At 55.8% G+C, this 21,843-nt stretch overlaps 1 protein-coding gene across 2 annotated transcripts; it reads right to left on the bottom strand.

Annotated features, from left to right (window-relative positions):
- Positions 1-2,183: 2,183 nt before the first annotated feature.
- Positions 2,184-20,105, bottom strand: EMX1 (empty spiracles homeobox 1). Of its 2 annotated transcripts, none has more exons than XM_012475703.2 (3): positions 19,252-20,105; positions 13,148-13,332; positions 2,184-4,116 (listed from the first exon to the last, which is right to left on the bottom strand). In XM_012475703.2, exons 1-3 carry the CDS (start codon positions 19,769-19,771, stop codon positions 3,949-3,951), a joined length of 873 nt encoding a protein of 290 aa, XP_012331126.1. In that variant the 5' UTR covers positions 19,772-20,105; the 3' UTR covers positions 2,184-3,948. The 2 variants fall into 2 exon arrangements, with proteins under 2 accessions (XP_012331126.1, XP_021526406.1); XM_021670731.2 differs by having other exon boundaries at positions 3,550-4,116; positions 13,148-13,328; positions 19,248-19,672.
- Positions 20,106-21,843: the final 1,738 nt, after the last annotated feature.

Below are 21,843 nucleotides of genomic sequence, written 5' to 3'. Positions count from 1 at the left end.
ACTGGGAAGAGCTCGGGGTTCAACGGGAAAAGACACCCGCATGTGTGATTTGAGAGAAGGCCCCATTCTGGGCTCTGCTCATCCCTGAGAGGGTGGTGAGGGGGAGAAGAGGGAGTGAGAGGCTAGGATGATAGGTGGACTGTCCATGCAGACCCCAAGGTCTAGGGGACAGGAAGACTGTAAGCCATAGCCACAGTTTTCACAAATGAGGGGCCATGACCGGGCCACGCAGCCACAGACCGCACACGTGCACAGCCGCACACATGCACAGCCGAACGCCCACAGGCACCCACAGTCACACTTGCACACACACCCACAGCCCTCCCAGACACTCCAAACACCCTCACATGCACTCACCCTCACACACACCCCAGACAGCAGATGGGGCGCTCGGGTAATTGGTTAAACCTGTTCCGATGTCTGGCTCCGCCTTGGCAGCGCCCGTCTGACAGGAAAGCTGGCTGGGCCTGCACCGCTCAGCCTGCTGGCTGCCCCTCCCCTCCGCTCCCCTTGCCTGCAGGGCTGCCCTGGAGTGGGGCTACAGAGGAGGCCCTGGCTGGCTCCCTGCGGGCAGAGCCCAGTTCACTTAGCCAGGGCGCCTCGATGCCTCCGGGAAGCGGTCCCAGCACCTGTGAGGAGGAGGTGGTGCACACCCAGTGCAGAGATGCTAGGAGCCTGAGCCATACTGCTGCGAAGGCCGTGGGGACAAGTCCTGGAAAGTTCCACGGACAAGAGGATGTGCAAAGATCAGTCCCTGAAGGTGAGGCGTGTGGATTCGGCCACCAGGGTTCAGAACAGGTCCCCTGAGCTACCTCTACTTCAGCTGCATACAATTTGGAGCTCCTACAGGTGCTCATGATACCTCAGCCCACGAGATCTGCAAGCCCTGGGGGACCAGCCCAGCTGAGGGGAATGGACAACCTGGGCTCCCTCAGAGAAGGCCTGGCCACGCAGCGCCTGCCCACCAAGGGCACCAGCAGGCCAGTGTCCTAGTGTCCTCACCCTCTGCAGGATCCCCCGGATCTCCAGGTGGGAGGAGCCGTTGGGGGAGGGAAGGGAGCAGCAGTCCTCGTCGTCTTCCCTTCTCGGCTGCATCTGTGTCTCTTCGAGAGAGACTTTGGTTTGTTCCCTGGAGAGGGCCCAAAAACTCCCAAATTAGCAAACCTGGCAAGCCCGCAGCTCAGAAAATAGTTCATCCTGATTCCATGTTTTTCAGGCTCACAGAAGCCTTTATTAATGAAGTCACAACACCAATATTTACCGTCTGCAGGGAGAGGCACAACATGGGGGGTGGATGGGAGTATGGCAGGGACTCCCCGCCCCACCCCCCGCAGGCCTGGCCTCAGGAGATTGGCAGGTTTCCTTGGGTCCCTTCCAGCCCTTTATTCGGATGACAGGGGGTGCTCTGCTGTGATCTTCCTGGACCCCCTCCCCCTATCAAGTGAGGCAGGATCTTGAGAGGAACAGCTCAGCCCTTTCTCCATCCCCGACTGGGGCCAAAAGGATGACTCTTCCTCGCACCTTCCTTCCACACCTGGGCATGTGTGCTCCCAGAAGTGATCCCCCTGCTTGGCAGTAAGGGTCTCCATGTGGGTTAATCTGGACTTATCCAGGTCAGGACTTTCAAGAGGTGCAGAATGCATTCCTGGCTGATGGAGGGAGACAGGGCGTTGGGATGGGACAAAGCCCTTTGGTTTCTAGCATTGACTGGACGGACACAAGTGAGGTGGGCAGAGGCAGGGGAGAGACGCTGAGAGTGGGAATGGACCTCGGTCTGTGGCCCCAGCAGAAGGACCTTGTGTGTTTGGATCCCTGTATGTGACCCAGGCCGCAAGGCTGGGCCTCTGACCTCTTTCCAGTGAGTTCAACATTGATCGAGCACCCAACATTCCAGGTGGGAAGAACAGCATGAGCGAAGGCACAGCACAGGGAAAACCTGTGGCTCACTCAGGGACGGGGATGGGGACACTGAAGCAGATACGAGGAGCAAGGCAAGAAGACAGGGCAGAGGAGCTAAGGGGGTAACTCTGCCCTGTTTGGGTGCAAGGAAGAGAAACCTAGCTGCAGCATGGAGGGCCTCCTTTGAAGTGGGCCTTGTCCTTGACATTCACAGAAGCCTTCCTGGAGAAGCAGGGCCCGGCCAGTGGCAGGGGGAGCTGCGGGAGGGGGGGCGGTGGGGGGGCTGCAATAGGGAGGTGTGGTTGGGAAGCCAGTTTAGACTCCATCCGCCAGATGGGAATGGATGGGGCTGGGGAGGAGAGGAAGCTTAAGGAAGATTCCCAGGTTTCCTGTGGCCGGAGAAACCATGTACATGGCTAATGCTGTTTGCCAAGGTGGGTGATCCTGGAGAAGCACAGGTGGGGAGGTGAGTCCAGCTGTGGATGTGTTGGCTTTGAGGTGCTGAGGGGCAGGGGGTGCAGCAGGCAGCTGGCTTGATGGGTCTGCAGCTCAGCAGAGGTCAGCTAAAGACACAGAGCAGGGAGCCAAAGAGAAGTCCTGGAAGTGGATGTGAGCCCCCGAGGCAGAGGGCACAGCTACCAGGCAGGGGAGCAAGGGCGGACCTGGGGATGGCCAGAGGTGACAAGGCATGGCACACACTGAATGAACTCAGGCTGGAGGAGGAGTCAGAGCTACTGAAATGAAGGCAGAGCGGGGTGGGAGAGTCCAGGAGGGCATGGCCAGCAGATTGGGGAGCAGGTGAACCCAGGCAGGAAGTGGTTGAGTTTGGCCACAAGGGGGTGGCCAGTGACTGTGGTTGGTGACTGTCATTAGCACCAGTGGAATGGTGGCACGGAGGCCAAAGAGCAGAGGTTTCAGGAGCACATGGGAGGTGAAGAAGAAAGAGGTCTGGATGTCGTAAGGGAAAGACTTAGGAATGCAGATTTGCTTGTCAGGAAACCTTCATCCTGACAAGTGGGAAAGACGAATGGACAAACAGAAGGGCAGGTGAACGCAAGAGCTCAGCGGGCCCAGTGCATTGCTCTTTCTTGGGCTGGGAAGGCCATGCATGAATCCCTCGGGACTGGTTGCAGGCTCAGCCTCAAGCCCTGTCTCTGCAGTCTTAACTTGCCCAGGGGTTCTCCAAGGACAGGTGAGCATCCTGGTGGGCCCAGGACTTAGGTCTGGAATCGTCAGGCTTTGTGAATGGTGTTCCCTCCCCCAGGCCCCCCTGCTCCCCTTTCCTCTGGTTTCTCCTCCACTGGAGAAGCCACCAGAATCTCTAAGCAGAGGGAAGCACTCTCCCTCTCCCACTGAACTAGCTGGACCTGATTCCCACCCCTCAATACGTTAAGACAGACCTGGGCCCGTCCTCCCTCAAGATACAGGGTGGCCCTTCCCTAGGTCTAGCTTATTTCTCCTGCTGTGGAGCTGGAGGTAGAGACCAGGGTCCCCCAACAAAAGAGAGGAGTTAATGAATTACCCTTGCCCCACCCCCCACCAGTACCCCACCCCAGGCTCCCAGACCCTGAATGCGTTTGCTCTACCAGCCCCCACTGGCCCTCAGAGCCAGAATCTACCACCCCAGGCTCTGGGGCTGGAGCTGGATGCCCGTGTCATTAAGAGAGAGGCTTTTATTATTCCCATAGGGAAGGGAGACACAGGAGATCACTAAACTACAGAGGTGCCTGGAAAATAAATTAAAACAGAAACGCATCAAAACAAAAGGGAACTCGGAGACATGGAGAGCAGCTGGGAGGCTGTGGTGGCAGGCGGCCCGCCCAGGCAGGCAGGCTCTCCGAGGAGAAAGCCAAGTGGTCCCAGGCCTCAGCCAGCCCATTGCTTGTCCCTCTTGTCAATGGCGGCCCCGGGCTTCGAGCCCTGTGGGGCCATGACTCCAGGCCTTCCCGAAGCCTGGCCAGGGAGTGGCCAGAGTCCAGCTTGGGCCCATGCAGGGGCCTGGCCAGCAGCAAGCAGCACTCTGCCCTCGTGGGTTTGTGGTTGCCCACCCTAGTCATTGGAGGTGACATCGATGTCCTCCCCATTGGCCTGCTTCGTGGCGATGCGCCACCGGTTGATGTGATGGGAGCCCTTCTTCTTCTGCTCGGACTCAGGCCCTTCCTCCTCCAGCTTCTGCCGTTTGTATTTTGTCCTCCGGTTCTGGAACCACACCTTCACCTGGGCCAGGGAGGGAGGGGCACAGATGAGAAACTCAGGAGGCCCCCAGAGCAGCCACGGGGGCCTCAACACTCAGGCCGAGCTGTGAGAGCCTGATGGGAAGACAGAGGCTACATGGGGTCAGGTCCCCCAGGCCAGGGTCCCCTCTGACCAGCTGCCCCCGTGGGTCTGACATTCACAGAAGGGGACAGCAGGGCAGGAAGAGGACACAGTGGGCCAGAGAGAAGGGTGGTTTTCCTGCTCCTCTCACACAGGGTCATAGAGCCGATGCGCATCCTAGCTCCACTAGCCCCGGCAAAGCAAAGCCAAGGTGGGGGAGCCCAGGCTCCAGAAGCCGGCAGACCTGGGGCTCCACAGTTTCTAGAGGAAAGCTCGTAATGAATCCTTCACGGAGTGGATGTGAACAGTAAATGAGAGAGCCTCATGGGTTCCCATGAGCTCCCACAGGGCCCAAAGTGGACACCACCCCACGGCCCAGCCCCATGCCCTTTTCCATACACAGAGGCAGAGTGGGCATGGCGTCATAACCAGGAGGTGGTGTCGCTAACAAAAGCAGTGCCTGGACAGCCAGGCTACCCCTGGGGGCACAGAACCCGCTGCTAGACTCCAACCTCACACACTGTGTGGTCTCCTTCTTCAGGGGAGGCTTTCTTAGCAACCTCATGTGGCTCTCCCCTGCCCCTCATCAAAGGCAGAGCTGTAGAGGCTGGAGCTGGGCAGGTTGGGGGGCCTTGTCCCTCAGGTGTCAGCTCCTCAGGGTAGTCCAAAACCCACCAGTGAGACCTCATTCTCCTTGGGCAGACAAGGACAGGGAGGAGGCGGGTCTGAGGGAGGTGTCCTGCCCTTCACGGACAGCTCTAGACCTTCTGTCCCCACAGCGCTGGCTCCTGCAGCCCATCCAGATGTGGGACCAGGTCACACAAGGAACAGTCAGGAGAAGCCCAGGGGACAGAAGGGAGCTCCACTTTGAACCCAGGGAGCCCCCTATTCTGTGTCTGGCAGTGAGAGCCCTGGCAAGGTATGGGGTGGGATTCAAACAGAAACTGGACAACCATCCTTCATGATGGAGGAGGCATGAGGTGGAGGGCAGGTCTATGGGTCTAAGCCATCTCCTCTAGGAAGCCTCCCTAGACTTTATCCCCTTTCTTATCCCACTCTTTTGCCTCCTCCTCCAGCATCTGTTCAGTGTCCAGGACACAGCCCTGAATGTCCTCTCATGTATAATCTGGGAGGCTTGCCCTGGCTGCTGGACTAGCCGTAGTGCTTGTGGACTGTGGAGAAAGCCTTCGTCTGTCAACTCTATCTGACTCCATGGTTCTTTACTTAGCTTTGCAGAATCAGGCCAGACCCAAACCATCTTCAGCGTTGGCAGGAGGATCCTGGGTGCTGATTCTCAGCTAAGTCCCTTCCCCCTCTGGGCTTCAGTCCTTCACGCCTAGGAGAAATGTTGTGGGGACCCTTGCAGCTCCAGGGTACCTTTTGGACTCTTGCTCCAGAGGACCCCTGGGGGAGGAGGTGCAGAGGGCAGGCTACAAGGCATGGATGGTTTCCAGGAAATGACAGCACATTTAAAAGCAAGTGGGTGTGACCAACTGCAGCTGTGCAAACGGTGGTGCGTGGCAGAGCTGCGGGTGAGGAATGGTGGGGAGCCTCTTGGTTTCAGCAGCAGCAGTGATGCTGAGGGGAGATCCTTGAACCCTGGGCGGGGCTGAGGGCAGGTCTCAGAAAGACTGCCAGGTCCAGCCCCTGCTCCCAGAGAACTGGGGCAGAGCACAGGCCTTAGCCACAAGGCCAAGCCGTGTATCCAGAGGCAGGCCTGGCCCCTGGGCCCTACAGATGGTTTCACGCTCAGGAGGTGCTGCCCCCACACCCTTCTCAGGCTGTCCTCTCTATCCCACCTACCTCAGGACTTCCCCTCACAGTCCCCTCTTGCCAGGGCTTCCACTGTGCCATCTGCCCTGGTTTGAGAGCACTGATTTTAGAGCACTGAGGTGGGGATGGGGGCAGCTGGAACTCAGTGCTTGCAGAGCAGCCAGCCAGGGGCAGGAAAGCTAGCCCAGGAAGGGGGGCACCTGACTTCAATGGATGGAGTAAGGGCAAGGGGATTCTTCCTTCATTTGTAAGCCCATAACCTGTACACCTCACCTAGGCTGGCAGTAGAGGACGGTGGGGGCTCTGGGCACAGGCTGCCGGACTCCAAGCCCACCTATCTTTAGGCACAGAGCCACCTGGACCCTGGGTGGTTCTCAGCACAACCATTTGGCAGCGGCCTGGCCCCTGCCCCCCACCCTGGAGCCTGCTGTGACTATGCCTGTCAGTGGGCGGGTGAGCTCACCCTGCCTCCTGCTTGTGACTCAGGGCTAGATGCAGGGCCAGGGCGTCATTCCTGAGAAGCCCGAGTGGGCTGGCCGAGGGTGCCCGTCAGGTGATGAGGGCAGCACCAGGTACTGAGAGCCCTTTTCTGTACCTTCCTCCCTCCACACACACTTGCAAGTGTCCTTCAGGAAGGAAACTCTGACAGTCACATTAGCCTGTAGTGGGACGGACCCAGCATGCTGCCCTTGTCTAGCAACACTGGCTCAAAGAAGGAAAGCTTTGATGGAGGCTTCAGGCACAGGGTAGGCCAGAGGCAGCTTCCTAGGTCACCCAAGTGAAAGGAGATTCTGAATATTTTCTCCATGAACAATACTGGGGTCAAGTAGGCATCTCTCTAGGAACAGGGACATAACACCCTCTCCCTGAGCCGCCTGGCCATCTTCCAGAGAACGGCCTTCGGCTGAGTGTCCAGATGCTATTTACAAAGACTGCAATAACAGGGTGGTGCTTATGACTTCATAGCAGTAGTGGAAACGCCAGGATGCACAGGCCTGGCACAGTGTGATCACAACCATAGAAAAACAAAATCTACACACGGCGAAAAAAGACTAGAAGGAAATGTACCCAAAGTGTGGGTGACGTTTCTTTCTTCTTTCTACTTTTCTGAATGTCCCTTAATAGTTATTGATAACGAGTTATTTTTTACTTGGAAAAAGAAAAGGAACGGGGCTCTGAGTGTATTAGGAGATAAGAGTGACATTTCATGACCTCTCCAACCCAGCTGGGCAACTCTGGATCCTCCAGAGCCCCTTCCCTAGAGAACACAGGCCCTGGGAAGGAGCCAGGTCATATGGCTGCCCCATCACCTGCCTGTATTCCTTAGTACCTTTTCCCAGTCTCAGTAACAGTGACCCCCACTGTGCACTAATTTATTATTTACATCTGTCTCCTCATGGGACTGTGAGACTGGAGAACCAAAGTGGTGTGTGAGTCCCAGTGCCCTGCCCCGAGGACATGTTCCATGTAGAGTCATCTGGCTGGACAGAGGCAAGGTGACCTAGCCCTATGCTCTAGGCAAGAGGTACCTGGGCCAGACCTGGAAAACAGGAGAAAATGAATAGAAGAGGGGGAGAATTCTAATCACCAAAGGGTTTAGGAAGTGCTCAATGATAGAGACAGGATCTTTTTCTTAGTTTTGTGGACACTTTTGCAAGAGGGCCAGTTCTTAATCCTCCACGTGGTAAATTGGATTGGCCACTTTTAGGGGAAGTTGGAGGAGGGAGACCTACTGCTGGGCAGAAGAAGGGATGGCTTGAGTCAGGCAGAATGAAGAATGTGAAACTGCTGTGGATGAATGAATGTATCAATTTGCTAGAGAATTGATCAATGTATGCATTAATGAATGAAGGCATGGATGTAAGAACAAAAGGAAAAATGAACTAACAAACAAGCAAACTATATCTCCAGCCAATGTTTCACAACTAATCAGACTTTACTGTGGAACAATCTGTTATTTTGAATGAACGAGGTCTGGATTCCTTCTTTTTCACTATTCCTGCAAATGGAAAAGTCTGTGGCTCCAGGCCCCTGCACACTCTCAGGTGAATAACTGTCTTGTCTTCAAAGAGTTCAAATATCCCAGAATAGACAGAAGCCTGGAGACATCAATCAAGCCACCCTTCAGCCTACTCTCTTCCTTGGGGACCCATTTCCTATCATTTGATCATGTGAGCTGTTCCTATTCTCAAGGTCAAGCCCAATGCCATGCTAAGTTCAACCCTCACTCCAGTAAGCTGAGGTCACCTCTAGCTCCCCACAAACCATAACCATAATCTCCTAAGCCTCCCTATCTCCTCCTCTTTCAGCCCAGCCTGGACCCTTCCTCTCTCTCTCAGGGAGACATCATAAGATTCTCCTCAGGACATGTCTCCGGTCCCAGCTCCTCAGAGAACCACTCTAATCTCCTTTATCTCCCCCTCATCCTCCCACACAGGACTCCCGGAACATGAGATGCAGAAGTTCTTGAAGAAAAGCCAAGACTTAGAGAAGAGATGTGGACACACCGTGAGCTAGAAACAAATGTCTCTCAATTTTTCCCTAAAATTCAGGTCACCTGGATAACCCCCTCTTATTCAACCCTCTAAGGGTAGAACATTCCAGAGCAGGAAAGGACCCTCCAAATCCTCCTTTCCATGCCTCTGAGGGGAAAAAGCCATAGTCAGGTGACCATATACTCCTGCCTCCCAAGATCTCCCTGCCCTCGGGCTCCAAGATGGTGGCTGGTCTTGACAGCCCCTGCTCTATCCACCTGCCTGCCTCAAACCCTCCCCTTCTTTCCCTCCAACGTATCCTAGGTATCCCCCTCAAGCCTTGCAGGTCTGAGGCCTCCTGGAGTCTTCTCAAGCATTTCTCTCCTGACACCCCTAAGCACACAGCTGTGACTTCAAGGGGACCCTAGTCATTCATCCTGTGCATGTTTCACAAGTGTGCAAGCTTTGCACTTAGCCACATCACTTAGTGAGGAATCTTCAAAGCCACAGACCACATTTCTGTACCCTTTGCCCGCACCGCTCAGCTAAACTCTAACCCAGACAAGGTCAAGAAACACCTGCTGGTCTGTTCAGAGGAGAAGGAGTAGCTGGAAACACTGACCAGATCAGCCTGGAGCGACCAGATGCTTTCTCTCACTCCCCCTTAAACTAACTTACCCCTTCCCCTTACACACACATGAACACACACAGAAGCATGCAAGCTGCACTCCATGTCATGTGACTGCCTAATGGCATCTGACGTGTACCTATGCTATCATCTGACCTTTGGGCATCAATCACATGAAGCCCGTTGGTGCCCCACACGGTGGGCAGACATATGTTGCACACACCCATTATACACACTCATTCAACCTGAGCCTCTGAAATGACCCAGGCCCGGGTCTGCCCAACCAGCAAAGAGAACTGAAGCTTGGACTGGTACCTTACTGGTCATCCTCCAGGGCTGCACCATAGCAGTGATGAGCAAGTCATCAGAACCTGAAGGTAGAACTAGCTCCTGTCCAGGGCTCTTCCCTCACCTCCTAGATTGAGGCACTGGCCTTCCCAGCACAAATATCCCACTCTTACTAAACACATACAGTCACTCAGCGTGCCCACCTCCCAGCACCTCATGTGAAGCTTTGGGAGGGCACAGACCTCTGAGCTCTGGATTAAGAGCTCACTCACACACTGAGCTGAGTAACTAACCCTTCCAGAAGTTTTATCTACAAAGTGGTATATGTATAATCTAAATCAACAATCAGCTGAGGAAGTGCAAGGGAAAGATAGGAGGAGAGGGACAGGGAGGAAGCAGTGACAGCAGAGAGCAAGGGCAGTGACTGACAAAGTTAGTATGTATTTGTTTGGGCAAAGAGAAATGTGCTCATTAATTCAATACATGTTTATTGAGCATCTACTCCATCCTGGGCACTGACATGGGCCCTGTGAGAAATAGACAGGCTTGGCCTCTGCCTCCCAGAGCTAAGATGCTCAGGCCTGTTACTCATCACAATCACCCAGATAACTGTTTTTAAACTTTTTCCTGCACCCTATGCTGGACCTCCTAAGAAGATCTCCTGGGTGAGGCCCAGAAGTCTGTATTTTAAGATCTCCCTGAGAGACGCATGCTGCTGGTCTACAGATTGATGTTTGGACATGGAAGATAATTAAGTAATAACAGTAAAGTTTGATGCATAGCATGATAGGCAGGGGCTGTGCGGTGAGCTCTGAGAATGAGGAGAAGGGAGTATACAGAAACACAGAGAAGTAGAATGTAGAGGAGCCACAGAAACTCGGCTAGAAAAATCTCTGGAATTTGTGTCATTCATTCTCACAGATACAGAAACTGAGGCCCAGAGAGAAGACAAAGCCAGAGCCAATAAGATAATAGATAACCATTAGCAGATGTATGAATATGCTGTCAGTTGCTAAACAGCTCTGTAGAGATGAAGTTTGAGATGAATGGTGGACACAGAGAAGATAAAATAGATGACGAAAATAATGAACAGATGGGTAAATAGTACTTATTGTTATGAATAATGTATAATTAATAGAAAAATAAGAAATATAAATTAACCAGTTTGGTGAGGCAGTTTAATGACAGTAGACAGAAGTAGATGGCTAGATGTAAAACAGGGACAGATTAGAGCTTTGAGAGACAGGTATAGATATTAACAGTAGAAATGCATGGCAGGGGGCTGATGGGGGTGACTGATGCTTGACAAATAGCTGATGGCTGCAAATGACAGGTAAGCTTGCCTGGTAAGTACCAAGAGGTGGCTAGAGAAGTAGTTAATTATATATCCTGGCTCCAAATGATAAGTTATGAGGGCAACAGAAGGTAGTGTTGATGATGGAAACCAGATAAAGCAGGAAGAACGCTGGACTAAGAGGACACCCAGGTTTGGATCTTCTTATGCTACTAATCTGACATACTACCTTAAACAAAGGTAAGGGACTAGAGATGGTGATTAATATTATTTGAACTCATATGAGGTACCTTTGTTAATCATTAAACAACCCATTTTCTGGATGAGGAAACCAGAGCTCAGAGAGGTGAAGTAACTTGCCCAGGGTTACACAGTAAGTTAGCAGGTATTTAAAATTGTGTTTGCCTGCCTGGGAAGCTCTGCGCAGTACATCTCCCATCTCAGGGTCTTCACCTGGAAGGACAGGCTGCCACAGAAGGTTCCTCAGGCTCAATCAAACCTCTCCTCATTCTTTTTGTTATACCATATGCAAAAAGCATTTACAGATGGAAAGATTAGCCCTGAGTTTTGATAGTTAATGAAGCTGGATGCATTATGTTATTCTATCTGATTTTGTTTAAAATATATGTTTTAAATGTCTCAATAAAAATGAAAGAAACAATCGATCCATTTACTAACTAGCATTGTTAGGAACAAATATTGACAGGCAGCTAGAGTCAGTTTGAAAGAGAGTTAATTAAAAATGCTCTCACTGAGCTAAAAAATTGAAAGTTTAAAAACAATGACATTATTTCAACAAGTGTTAATCTGTGGGTGGTAAGATTATAAACCATTTTTGTTTTCTTACACTTCTGCAATTAAAATTTAATAAATATTACTTTTTAAATGAAGTTAATTATAAACACCATTCTTAAACTGACACCTTGTTTCAAACAATAATTTTAAAACACTGCCAGGAGGGAAAAGGGAGTGTTATTTTATTAACTTATTTTTTTAAACAGATCTTTCTTTGAAACGTTTTTAAAATTAACTCTTGTTTTGTAAGCTTTTCCCCTGTAGTTAGAACAGCCCAGCCAGCAAATCTGAAAACCCATGGGTCCTGCCTCCCGCCCTGTGAGCGATTTGTCGATTAAGTGGGGCATCAGATAGATATGATGACAATAGATGATGCCAAAATGCCACCGAAGGAGGAGAGGGTGAGGTCCCCTGAGGAGAGCTGGGGATGCAGCTTGGGTCTGGGCTTCCTCACTAGGTTCCCTTCCTATTCTCGCTGCTAAAGGGAGGCTCCGGCTGCCCCCCAAGCCGGGTATCTTCTCACTGCCCGGGACGTGGGAGGGGATGGTGGTGTCTTGGAAGGGGAAAGACCAGGAGGAAAGGGGACCGTAGGGCAGACCTCTCGCAAATCTGGGAGCCAGTAGGCACGCAAGGCCCATTCAGAGACTGAAATCTGCCTTGAGGGCAGCAGCTGGGCTGCGGGTCGCTGAGCCGCACTCCAATACGTGGGACCCTGGTGGACCAAGAGCTTATGCAGTGCTCCCAGGCAGCATTTATTTATGGCAAAGTCTTTACTTACAATGAACCCAAATCCACCTCCCTCTAACTTTCATCTAATTCTTTAATTTTTTTCCCTTAAATTAATGATCAGTTACAAAAATACTACACAGTAATTGTTAATTTCAGTCGGTTCAAGCCTGGACACCGTTGGAGTTTATCCCCTCTCCCACTCGACAGCCTTCTCAGTGATTCAGAGCAGCCCCTGAGAACCCGGGGTCTGCTTCCCACCAGGCCCAGGCCCAGGCCCCTCAGATGCTCCGTGAGTGCACACTGTGACTTCCACAGCCCTACCAGCCGGCCTGCGCCGGATCAGTGCCACCCTCGGACCTCAAGCAGGGGCTGTCCACTCCCTGGCTAAGCCCCTCTGTTGATAGTCTGAGAACACCTGGGCTTTCTCCCCAGACTATCCCTGCTGGTGGGCAGCCAAGGCCCCATCAGTTTTGCCCAGGAATAGCAGCAAAGCCAGTGCGGACTGGCTCCCCGCAGGACTATGAGCGCCCCGGCACAGTGTGGGGGAAAGGGCTGCAGGAATGCCAGGGCTGGGGCCAGCTCCAGTGGCCTCGGTGCTGCCTGCGCTGCCCGCTCCCGAGGCGGCCCGCTTCCTCCAGGGAAGCTGGTCTCCCTGTGATGGTCTTTGGGAGCCGGGCTCGGGATACAGTTTGCATTTACTCTGCCTCCTGCTAGGTCCTTAGCGCTTGACGAAAGTCCTGCGGCCTTAGCAGGGGCACGCAGTCTCCAGGAAGGGGCTCTAAAGACGGGCTTGATCGCAGCGCCGCGGGGAATGGGGGCCTTTTGGAACCCAGCAGGTGAGACTCGAGGCTGGGCTGGAGCGGGCTCAGGGACTCTCCTGCACCCGCGCACCCTCAACTCCACTTGGGCCCCGCGCGCAGCGCCCGGCGCCGCGCGACCGGAGGTAATTACCTGCGTCTCGGAGAGGCTGAGGCTGCCGGCCAGCTGCTTCCGCTCGGCGCCCACTACGTAGTGGTTCTTTTCGAAGGCGCGCTCCAGCCGCAGCAGCTGCGAAGGCGAGAAGGCCGTGCGGATCCGCTTGGGCTTGCGTGCGAAGGGGCCGTGCAGAAGCAGCCCGTCCTGGGGCACGTCGCTGGCTGCTGCCCCGCCGCCGACGGCAACAGACGCAGGTACAGACAGAGAGAAGGGGCGCCGTGAGCCGGGGCCGGCGGATACCGGCCTCCAGCCCCGCTCCCACGTGCCCTGCCCTCTCCATTCCTCGGTACGCACACACACCCCATTTCTCCCTTTGCCCCTTTGCTGCCCCTTTCCTAGTCCACTCCCCTCCCCAACTCCTCCCCACACTCGAGAGCCATTCCGCGGGGTGGGCGGGCGGGTGACGCGGGGAATAACAGCGCTGCAGAGCCCTCTGTTAGGCCAAGAGATGGTCCAGACCCCGCGAGGCGCCGACTAGCCCAAATCCACAACGCCTGGGGCAGCGGAAGTGGCCAAGAAAAGTCCCTTGGCGCTCTTTCTCCGCCCTTTCCCAGAGGGGCTGCCCTGGCCACTAGCCCCAACCATTTGCTTTTAGCTAACTGGTCGCAAAGCATCTCCCTCCAAGAAGACTAAGGGTAGAGGCAGCGCTGCGGGTCAGAAAGGTAATAAGGGGAGCAGCAGGGTTCTAGGCACACCCTTGCCAAACACAGATTCAAGAACTAGAAGGTACCCAAGGAGCAATCCCTTCACACCTGCTTGCACTATTCTTGTGGCTGAATGCTCAGGCTACTAGCTCATTAAAAACTCCTGCCAACAGGCTCTAGCTCTGTCTTGCAGGGGGTATAAATAGGCCAGTAGCTAGGTCAGTGGTCCAGGCAGCACCTGGAATTGGAAAGTCAGGCTCCTTCTTCCCCCTTCTCCACCTTTGCCTCCCCAGGTCTTGGCTGTCCAGAGACCCAGCCTCTAGCGTAAGCCCCAACCCCCCACCCCAACATACACACTGGAAACTCCCAAGTACTGTCTGGTGGGAAAAGCTTCATCCCTGCTTCATCCCTGAATAGTCCCTTGCTAAAGAAACATGTGTATAAATATCTAGATGTCATCTTTCTCTCTAATATATATAGATATAGATATATTGGTTTCTGCATGGGCGTGTGTAAATATATGTTCCAGCCTCCCTACTGTCTTTTTCTCCCATCTACTGTATAGGATTTTTAGAGTGTGACTGTCCCTTAGCAAATGTTGGCCAGCATAGGGACTCAGCTCCCACATGCAGGAGGAGGGGATAACTCTGGACTGGATGAAGCTGGGGTAGGGGAGATTGGGGTCAGGAATGATCAATGCCAAAACAAGCCTCCACCCACAGCCCCTGTCTCAATGAACCCCCCACTAGACCTTCACACAATCTCTGGCTTGTCACAGGCCCTGACACAGGACCTTTGTCACAGGCCCTGACAAAATCACCCATGGATTCTCATGCAAGGGCTCATAACAGCCTCCTATCCACCAACACCACAGAACCCTAGATGGAATATTTTGACAGAATTAGCTGTTGGGATTGACTGATCCAATTAACTTCTTCAGAGATGGCTACTGGTTGGATTTGATTTGACCTGTTGTTTTGCTCTAAGACAATCACCTGGATAATTCAGTTGACATCACCCATCTCTGGAAATATCTATGTAAGTGAAGCAAAGGCATACAATTGAGATGCTGTAGCTAAAATTCTCCAGGTAACTGTCCTTGTCCCTTTTCTGGTGGAAACTGCCTGACCTTACTTCCTCCAAGTCTCTGGGCTTTGGGTACTTAAACAGGCCAACTTTTTGCTGGTGTTTTCTGTGGAACAGAGTTGCTAGGATTGGGGGACTATTGCCTGGGAGAAGTCAGTCACTAACCTCCAGTCACCTTATCAATTTCAAGTGGTTAGATCTGTGTGGCTACAAAAATGGTGGGACCACATCATAGGGAGAAGGATGAGGGACACCCCATTTCGTTATTCAAGTGGGGGCAGATCTAGGGCCCTCGGGTCTGACTGAAGGAAGAGAAGTTTGACTTGGGGTAGTGGAACAGACAGATGGTCAGGGGAGGTGGTCTGGCAGAGAGAAATAAAGGTCAGAGAAACAAATATGGAGCCTGCTCCAGGTGGGGAATAAGGAAGATTAAAGTCTCTGGGGTGGAGCCAGTGAGGTAGGCCAGGGAAAGGTGGGTGGAAAGCAAATGCTGCTTGCTGATGTTAACAACTTGCTTCAAAAAACAACATTGTTATGAACCTGGGTGAAGTCCCAACAGTGGTTTCCTCCAGACAAATGAACCAGAGAGGGACAGAGAAAGCCTAGCTCATCCCAGCGCTGGCAGGGTTTGGCCTCAGCTGCTGGGCTGGCCTAGGTTGGTCAGAAGTGAGGCTGCAATGTGGAAAGCCCTGTAAGTGTGTGACTAGGATGCAGAGGTGTGATGGGCAGTGTGGGGCTGAGGAAGCAGGTTTGCAGTCCGCTCCAGTGTACGTGGCTTAGTGACTATGTTGTGATTCTGTCGTGTATGTCACCTGTGTGGTGGAGTGCTCTGTGTTTGTCTTTATAAACCAGATTAGAGGATGAAGGCGACAAGCTTCTGCCCAACATACACGCTCCTCTGCCTCAAGTCTGGTTATTTTAGGGAAATGCTAGGTTGCTTTGGGTCTGCCTTACTGAGAAAACGTCCCCAGGTCATTGTCATGTCCAGTTGTGGTAGACAGCATGTGTCCTAAAGGGCATATTCACATGCATGTGCAAAAACATAGGGGTCCTTCTACCCCATCACAGAGAAGCAGGATACTGCAAGATTAGTCAAGATGCTAAGTGATGACAGGTTATTTGATTCCAAAAGAATAAGGATGTTTCCCTGTTAGAAAGAGGATGTTTCCTACACCAGCCATCCTGAGAAACAGATCAATTGCTACAGATTTCTGCAAAGACAAGGGTGATGCCTTAAGTGCACAAGTACCTGTACCCCTCTGACCTGTGGGAAGGAGGCCAGAACCCCAACTACCAGGGCTTCAGTTTCCCTTGACTGGACCACAAGGGCAGAACAAACTTGGGGCTAGGGTGCGGCCTGTTTGGACGCAGTAGTTCCGAGCTGTGAGAACGCGCTGTCAGTTTCAGACTAGGACAGTTAGCAAAGTGGAAAGGGACTGGCATAGCCTTCCCAGGAGCTAGGGAAATGAACACCCCTCTCCCCACTGCCTCCTTACCCCTCCGATTTTTCTACAGCTGCTCTTTTAGGGTCCCTTCAAGGGAATGGCTGGGAACTAGCAACAGAATCTCAGGAATGAGGCGGCTGGAGGTGGGGGCTAGGGTTCCGAAACACCCGGCGTCGGAACTGCGGTCTTTGCTGGAGAGGCCGCCGCTGGCCTGGGGCTCAGGGCCAGACGGCTGGGCGGAGGGCCCTAGGGCTAGGAGGAGGAGAGGCAGGACGGGCAGCGGAGATAACCTCATTCCCACTCTTCCTGCCCGTACAAAGGCGACCTTAGAAGCTCTGGCTCATTTTCGTTGCGGGTCCAGGGGAGGGGGGAGGGCTAGGTCTCTAGAGCCCCATCCCGGCGTTGGTCCCAGGCCCGGAAAGTTCCTGATCTCGGGGAAACAGCACCGAAAAGCGGCCCAATCTTGGTCTTCGCCTGCCCCTCCCCTTTGGGCCTCGCGAGCAGCTCCGACCTTCGGGGTCCGGGATGATTCCGCATTCGCTTTTCCCCTTCCCCTGCCTCGGTAAGCAGAGACGCCGCTTCCCCGCGCGCCAGGACCGCGGCGCCCAAGCGCGCTGCGCACAGAGCACAGACATGTTCCTTTTCGTTCGTGTGGGGTTTCGTTTGTTGCATTAAAACGGGGCCGAAAAGAGCATCGCTGAGACCCGGTTCTCTAGAAAACGCGGCGCCGGAGGGCCCGAGACGGCTCGACTCCCAGCCCCGAGGCCTGGCCGGGACCGGAGGGCGCAGAGCTGCCGGGGAGCGCAGCGGTCTGCAGCGGCGACGATGGGCCCCGAAGCCACAGTGCTTCAGGGTTCGAAAAGTCCTTCAGTACCCAACGGATTTCCGGGTCTGAAAACGCAGCCACACTTGGGTTCATCTCCGCGTCCAGACTCGGTTCTTGAGAGAAAAATCCAACTGTTTGTGCAACTCGATAACGTACCCGCTAGAACTGAGGGCTCGGAGAGCGGCGGCAATTTCCAAGAGGGTTTTGCGGAGGATTTATTCGCCTCGCCCGGCTGGAGAAGCTCAGAGCCGGAGCTGGATCTCTCTCGAGGCGCCCCCGGCCCTCGGCGCCCCGAGGCGGGAACTGCGGCGCGGAGGGCGTCGGGTACTGTATTCGAAGCCGAGGGTACGGCCCAGGAGGCCGCCTCCGGACAAGCTGAACCGCTGGAGGCCACAGGACCTAGGAGCGGCCCCGCCCTCTCCTCCCAGCCCCTGTCCCTCCACCAGCCTCCAACCCGACAGCCCCTCGGCAGGCCGCGGTGGACTGAGGGCTCCCACACTGCCCCAACTCCAACTCGGCCCCTGGGCGCCAGGTTTCGAGACCCAGGCTGTGGATCGAGCCCATGGAGGACCACGGTAGATTGCTCAATTTTGAAAACATCCTCATTTTATCAGTAAACATTTATTTTTAAGTGGCAGAAACTCTTGCCCAAGGCAGAGGACATTGTAGGCATTTTTGTTTTTTCGGATTTGGATTTGGGCAAGTCTTTGAAATCTTCAAAGAGGAGATAAAGCTGCCCACAACAATTCTTATTCTAGTAATTACATTCTCTGGTTTTGTGAGATCTGCCAGGTTAGCATCTATTGGCCAGGTGGGGCTGAAAAAATTGCCTGACAAATCGGGACCCGGGAAAGCAGCTTTCTGTGAAAGTCAAAGCGTCAAGAGGTAATTTTTATTTTATTATCTAAATAATTGTGCCAAACATCTAATTGACTGTAGACCTAGACTGTAGGCCGTCACATTAGCTCCCGGAGCCGAAGCTCCAGCCATGCCCCTTTCATTTGTTTCTCTGAAAGCAGGGTTACCTAGCTCTGAGCCATGGACCCTCCTCACAAGGCTGTGGTGTGCTGTACACTAATAAAATAAAACTAGAAACTAAAACGATTACTGTATAAATCAAGGCCACTCTTTAAAATAAAAAGAAATAAAAGAAAAACTCCAACAAATTTCAAGGAAGAAAACGAACTCAAACAAATGCAACTCTCTTTTCTCCAGGAAAGTCAGATAATTGAAACGTGTGTGTGTGTGTGTGTGTGTGTGTGTGTGTGTAAGAATAGTGGGGGGTCCTCATTAGCAAGCCGACTGCAGGGTGCAAACCCCGGGGCTCGGACTGGCTACGACCTTAAAAGCCCTCTGCCCCCGCCCCCTGCCCAGGAAGACTGGCCTCAGTACTCCAGCAACCGGGTGGGATCCCGCCCGATGGCGGCTAGCAACGGTGGAAGCCAGTTTGCTTATAGCAAACCTTCCCCACCTTGGGTAGGAGAGGCACGTGTGACTTGGAGAAGTCGGGCCAAGGTTGCCGAGAAACATCCCAAGACAGCCGGGCCCTCGACACTGAACATTAACTCTCCCGATTCGCCCTCCCCGCTGCCCTTGCGTCCCACAGAGCTAGGGCACGAGGATGGACTTTCCCCTGCCCGGACGCGCCAGCGAAGGCTGAGATCTGGGAGGTGGTAGTGGACATGCGAGCGAAGTGTGGTGCCAGGTCAAGCCGGGTGGAGGGAGAGCCGGCGGAGTTGTACTCTGGGGCTGAGACTGGCTCAGCCGGGAGAGAGAATTGGGCAGGCCGCGGCGAGGGCCAGCAGAAGCTCCGAGGACGCGCCTGGGCTTGCGTCCGAACTGTTATCGTTTCTAGAAAAGCCTGGAGGTCTCCACCTGGTTTCCTGGGAGAGAGACCAACGCAGCAGAGGCGCCGGTGGGTCCTGTACGGCTCTTCCCTGCCTGGGAATCAACCTCTGTGGACCCGCAGCCTTCTGGGCAGTAACTTCTGAACAGCCCCGCGCGCCCCCGAGCCTCCCCCGCATCGCCGCAGCGCGGGCGCCGGCCGGCCGCCTCGGCAGGCACAGCATGGGCACTCACCCTGGAAGCGGTGGCCGAAGAAGCGGTTCCGCAGGACCCAGGGGTAGAAATGGAGAGGGTCCCGGTGTTGGGCGCCGAAGAAGGAGTGCGGGGGCTGCAACGGGGAGGCGCCCAGCTGGTGCGCCGGGTGCACGGTCAGCGCGGGGTGGTTCATGGCCTCGGGGAACACGAGCTCGGGCCCACCGTAGAGCGAGCGGCCGGCGCCCGCGGCGGCCGCGGCGGGGAAGCCACTCACGAAGGCCGCCTCCGCCGCGCTGGGGTGAGGGTAGTTGAGCGCCGTGGGCCGGAGCGGTTCCTCGGAGGCGGCCGCCGCCAGGAGATGGGAGCCCGCGCCCCCGCCGCCAGTGCCCCCGCCGGTGCCGCCGTCCTTGGCCACCAAGGACTCTATGGTAAAGCCGCGCTTGGCCGCGGGCTGGAACATGGTCGCAGCCGCCGGAGCTGTACGAGGCAGCCGGGTTCTGGGGAGCGCTCCGCGTCCTGGCGCCGCCGCCGTGCGGGGTGTGCACCCAGCCAGGCACATGCACACCCGCCCGCACCCCTCACCTCCCCCGCCCGCCCGCTCGCGCTCGGCCCCCGCGGGCGAGCCAGGCGCGGAGTGGCGAGGGGTGTGTGAGCTAGCGAGAGCAGGGTCCGGCCACAGCGCACAGCCAGGCACGGCGGCTGCTGCGGCGGAGCGGGCAGCTCCAGGCGCCCGCACAGGCGCGGGCTCCGTGCGAGGCTGCGAGCTGCCGGTAAGGCCCGAGGGTTGAGCCCGGCTCCCTCCTTTCGGAGTCCCGCCAGGACCGACCCCAGACCCCGGTCTCCCCGCACTGCCCTGCCCGGCCCTGGCCGCCCAGCGCTGCGAAGCGCGAGTTAGCGGGCACCTGCCCCGCGCTCGCCCATTGGCCGCCGCTCACCTGCCCCAAGGTGGGGGGCGGGGCGGGGCGGGGCGAGGGACGGCGGGTGGGGAGGGAGCCCGCAGTCGGAGGCAAAAGCCGGACTGGAGCCTTCGCGGGGAGATCCAGGTCTCCTCCTCCCCTAGCCACTGGCCTCTCCTCGCGACTCCGCCCTTTAGCTGAGTCTGGTGGCCGCTGCCGCCGTCTCAACCCACGCGGGAGCAGAAGAAGGCGCCCGAAGGGCTTGGAGCTAAACTCTAACCCCCGCTCCGCGGTGTGTAGCTCAGCCGAACTCTCCCATTCGTCCCGGGATGTCGTTTCAGTTCTGAGAACTTGGATCCGAGCGGAGGGTGGGTGTTTGGGGTCCAACACATTGGTTTTCCCGAAAACCAGCTCTCTGCTCCCCTGGTTTCCGGGACCCTCCCACTCACCCACCATCGACCTCCTGGGCCGCTGTCTGAAGCTGCGGCCTTGTTCCTGAGGTTTCGCGCTTTCTGGATGTCACGGGGACAGCTCTGGAAAGGGGACGCTCACTCCCTTCCCGAGGGGCCAGGTGGGGCACGGAGCGGGAGAAGTCGCCGGAGCGGTCACACCGTCGCCCTCCAGCTGTTCGCGGGGCTGGAAGCAGCTCCTGTGCCCAGCCACGGCGCCGCGACCGGCTCGGACCAGAACGGCGGGCCTCGGCGCAGGGCGATCCACCTTCCACGCCTTCTCTGCTCGCGGGGCTCAAGTGTCGGTGGGCCGGACCAGGCCAGGGCCTCGGAGACACTGTGGCTTCAACTGAAGCTGGCCAATAGCCCGAGCCCATCCCGAGAGGACACGCAGGCCGTCCGGACACGCAGCGGCAGCCTGACCTCCCTCGACCTTCACCTTCCACCCATGACCACGGAACCGCGGACGACTCTGCTCTGACCAGTTTCCGTGTTGCGCACGAATTCCCCGGGGGAGAGAGGACGACTGGCCGCGAGAGCCTGGACTCTGCAAACTTTCCCACCCCGACCTTCCAGGCCGTAGGAAGGCGCCGCCGCGAGGCCTAGGAGGGCGCGGGCTGCGGTGGGGAGGCTGGGACCTGGACCTTGCCAGCGCACCGCGGAGAGGGAGCCGCAGAGAGTTCTGATTCCTCGACGCTGCCAGGGTCCGTCCGAGCGGCCTGAGAGCTGACCGGGCGCGCGGATCCGGGCTGGGCCTGCCGACGCCCCAAGGCCACGGGGTCCGCGCGCCGCGCAACTCTGTGGGGACTCCAGGCCGGGTCTTGGCAGCGGCTCGTCTGAGCGCCGGGAGCCGCGGTTTGCAGAGCGCTCCGGGCGCCCCGGCCGCCACAAAGCGGGTTAAAGTCTATTTTCCACTTCACTGCTCCGAAAAGCCCCCGCGCGCCGACGCCGTTCCGGCCCCCTTGGGCGAGGTGGGGAGGGGCGGCCAGGGGCGGGGAGGCGAGGCGGCCGCACCCTGCACTCCTCCGCGTCCTGGGAACCCCGGGGCCTGGCACGGCGCAGACACCGCCGAGGCGCCTTCGTAAGGAATGATGGAATCCGTGGCGAGCGCCGGGGTCTCTTTCGCTGGCCTCTCCGAAGATTTCCGGCTTTCTGTGATGGTCTTTTCCTCTCTCCCGTTTCTGTCTCAGGCACTTTATCTTCCCCTTCTCCTGCCTCCCGGCTCCCCTCCCTCCCGACTTTTCCTCCCCTGATTTCTTCGCCCTCCTCCTTTTCCCACCCTCAGT

This window comes from Aotus nancymaae, unplaced genomic scaffold (genome assembly GCF_030222135.1).
Source record: "Aotus nancymaae isolate 86718 unplaced genomic scaffold, 86718_ANA_hifiasm-v0.15.2.pri h1tg000057l, whole genome shotgun sequence".
In the NCBI taxonomy this organism is placed as follows: domain Eukaryota; kingdom Metazoa; phylum Chordata; class Mammalia; order Primates; family Aotidae; genus Aotus; species Aotus nancymaae.
This window is presented reverse-complemented; position numbering and strand designations above follow the sequence as displayed.

What these genes read in the sequence shown, in the direction of transcription:
- EMX1 (XM_012475703.2), bottom strand. Translation starts at nt 19,771, where the DNA reads ATGTGCCTGGCTGGGTGCACACCCCGCACGGCGGCGGCGCCAGGACGC. An exon ending in CTTCGGCCACCGCTTCCAGG is followed by an intron (nt 13,333 to 19,251) that starts GTGAGTGCCCAT and finishes GCGGGGCAGCAG; the next exon opens with CCAGCGACGTGCCCCAGGAC. An exon ending in TCAGCCTCTCCGAGACGCAG is followed by an intron (nt 4,117 to 13,147) that starts GTAATTACCTCC and finishes TCCCTGGCCCAG; the next exon opens with GTGAAGGTGTGGTTCCAGAA.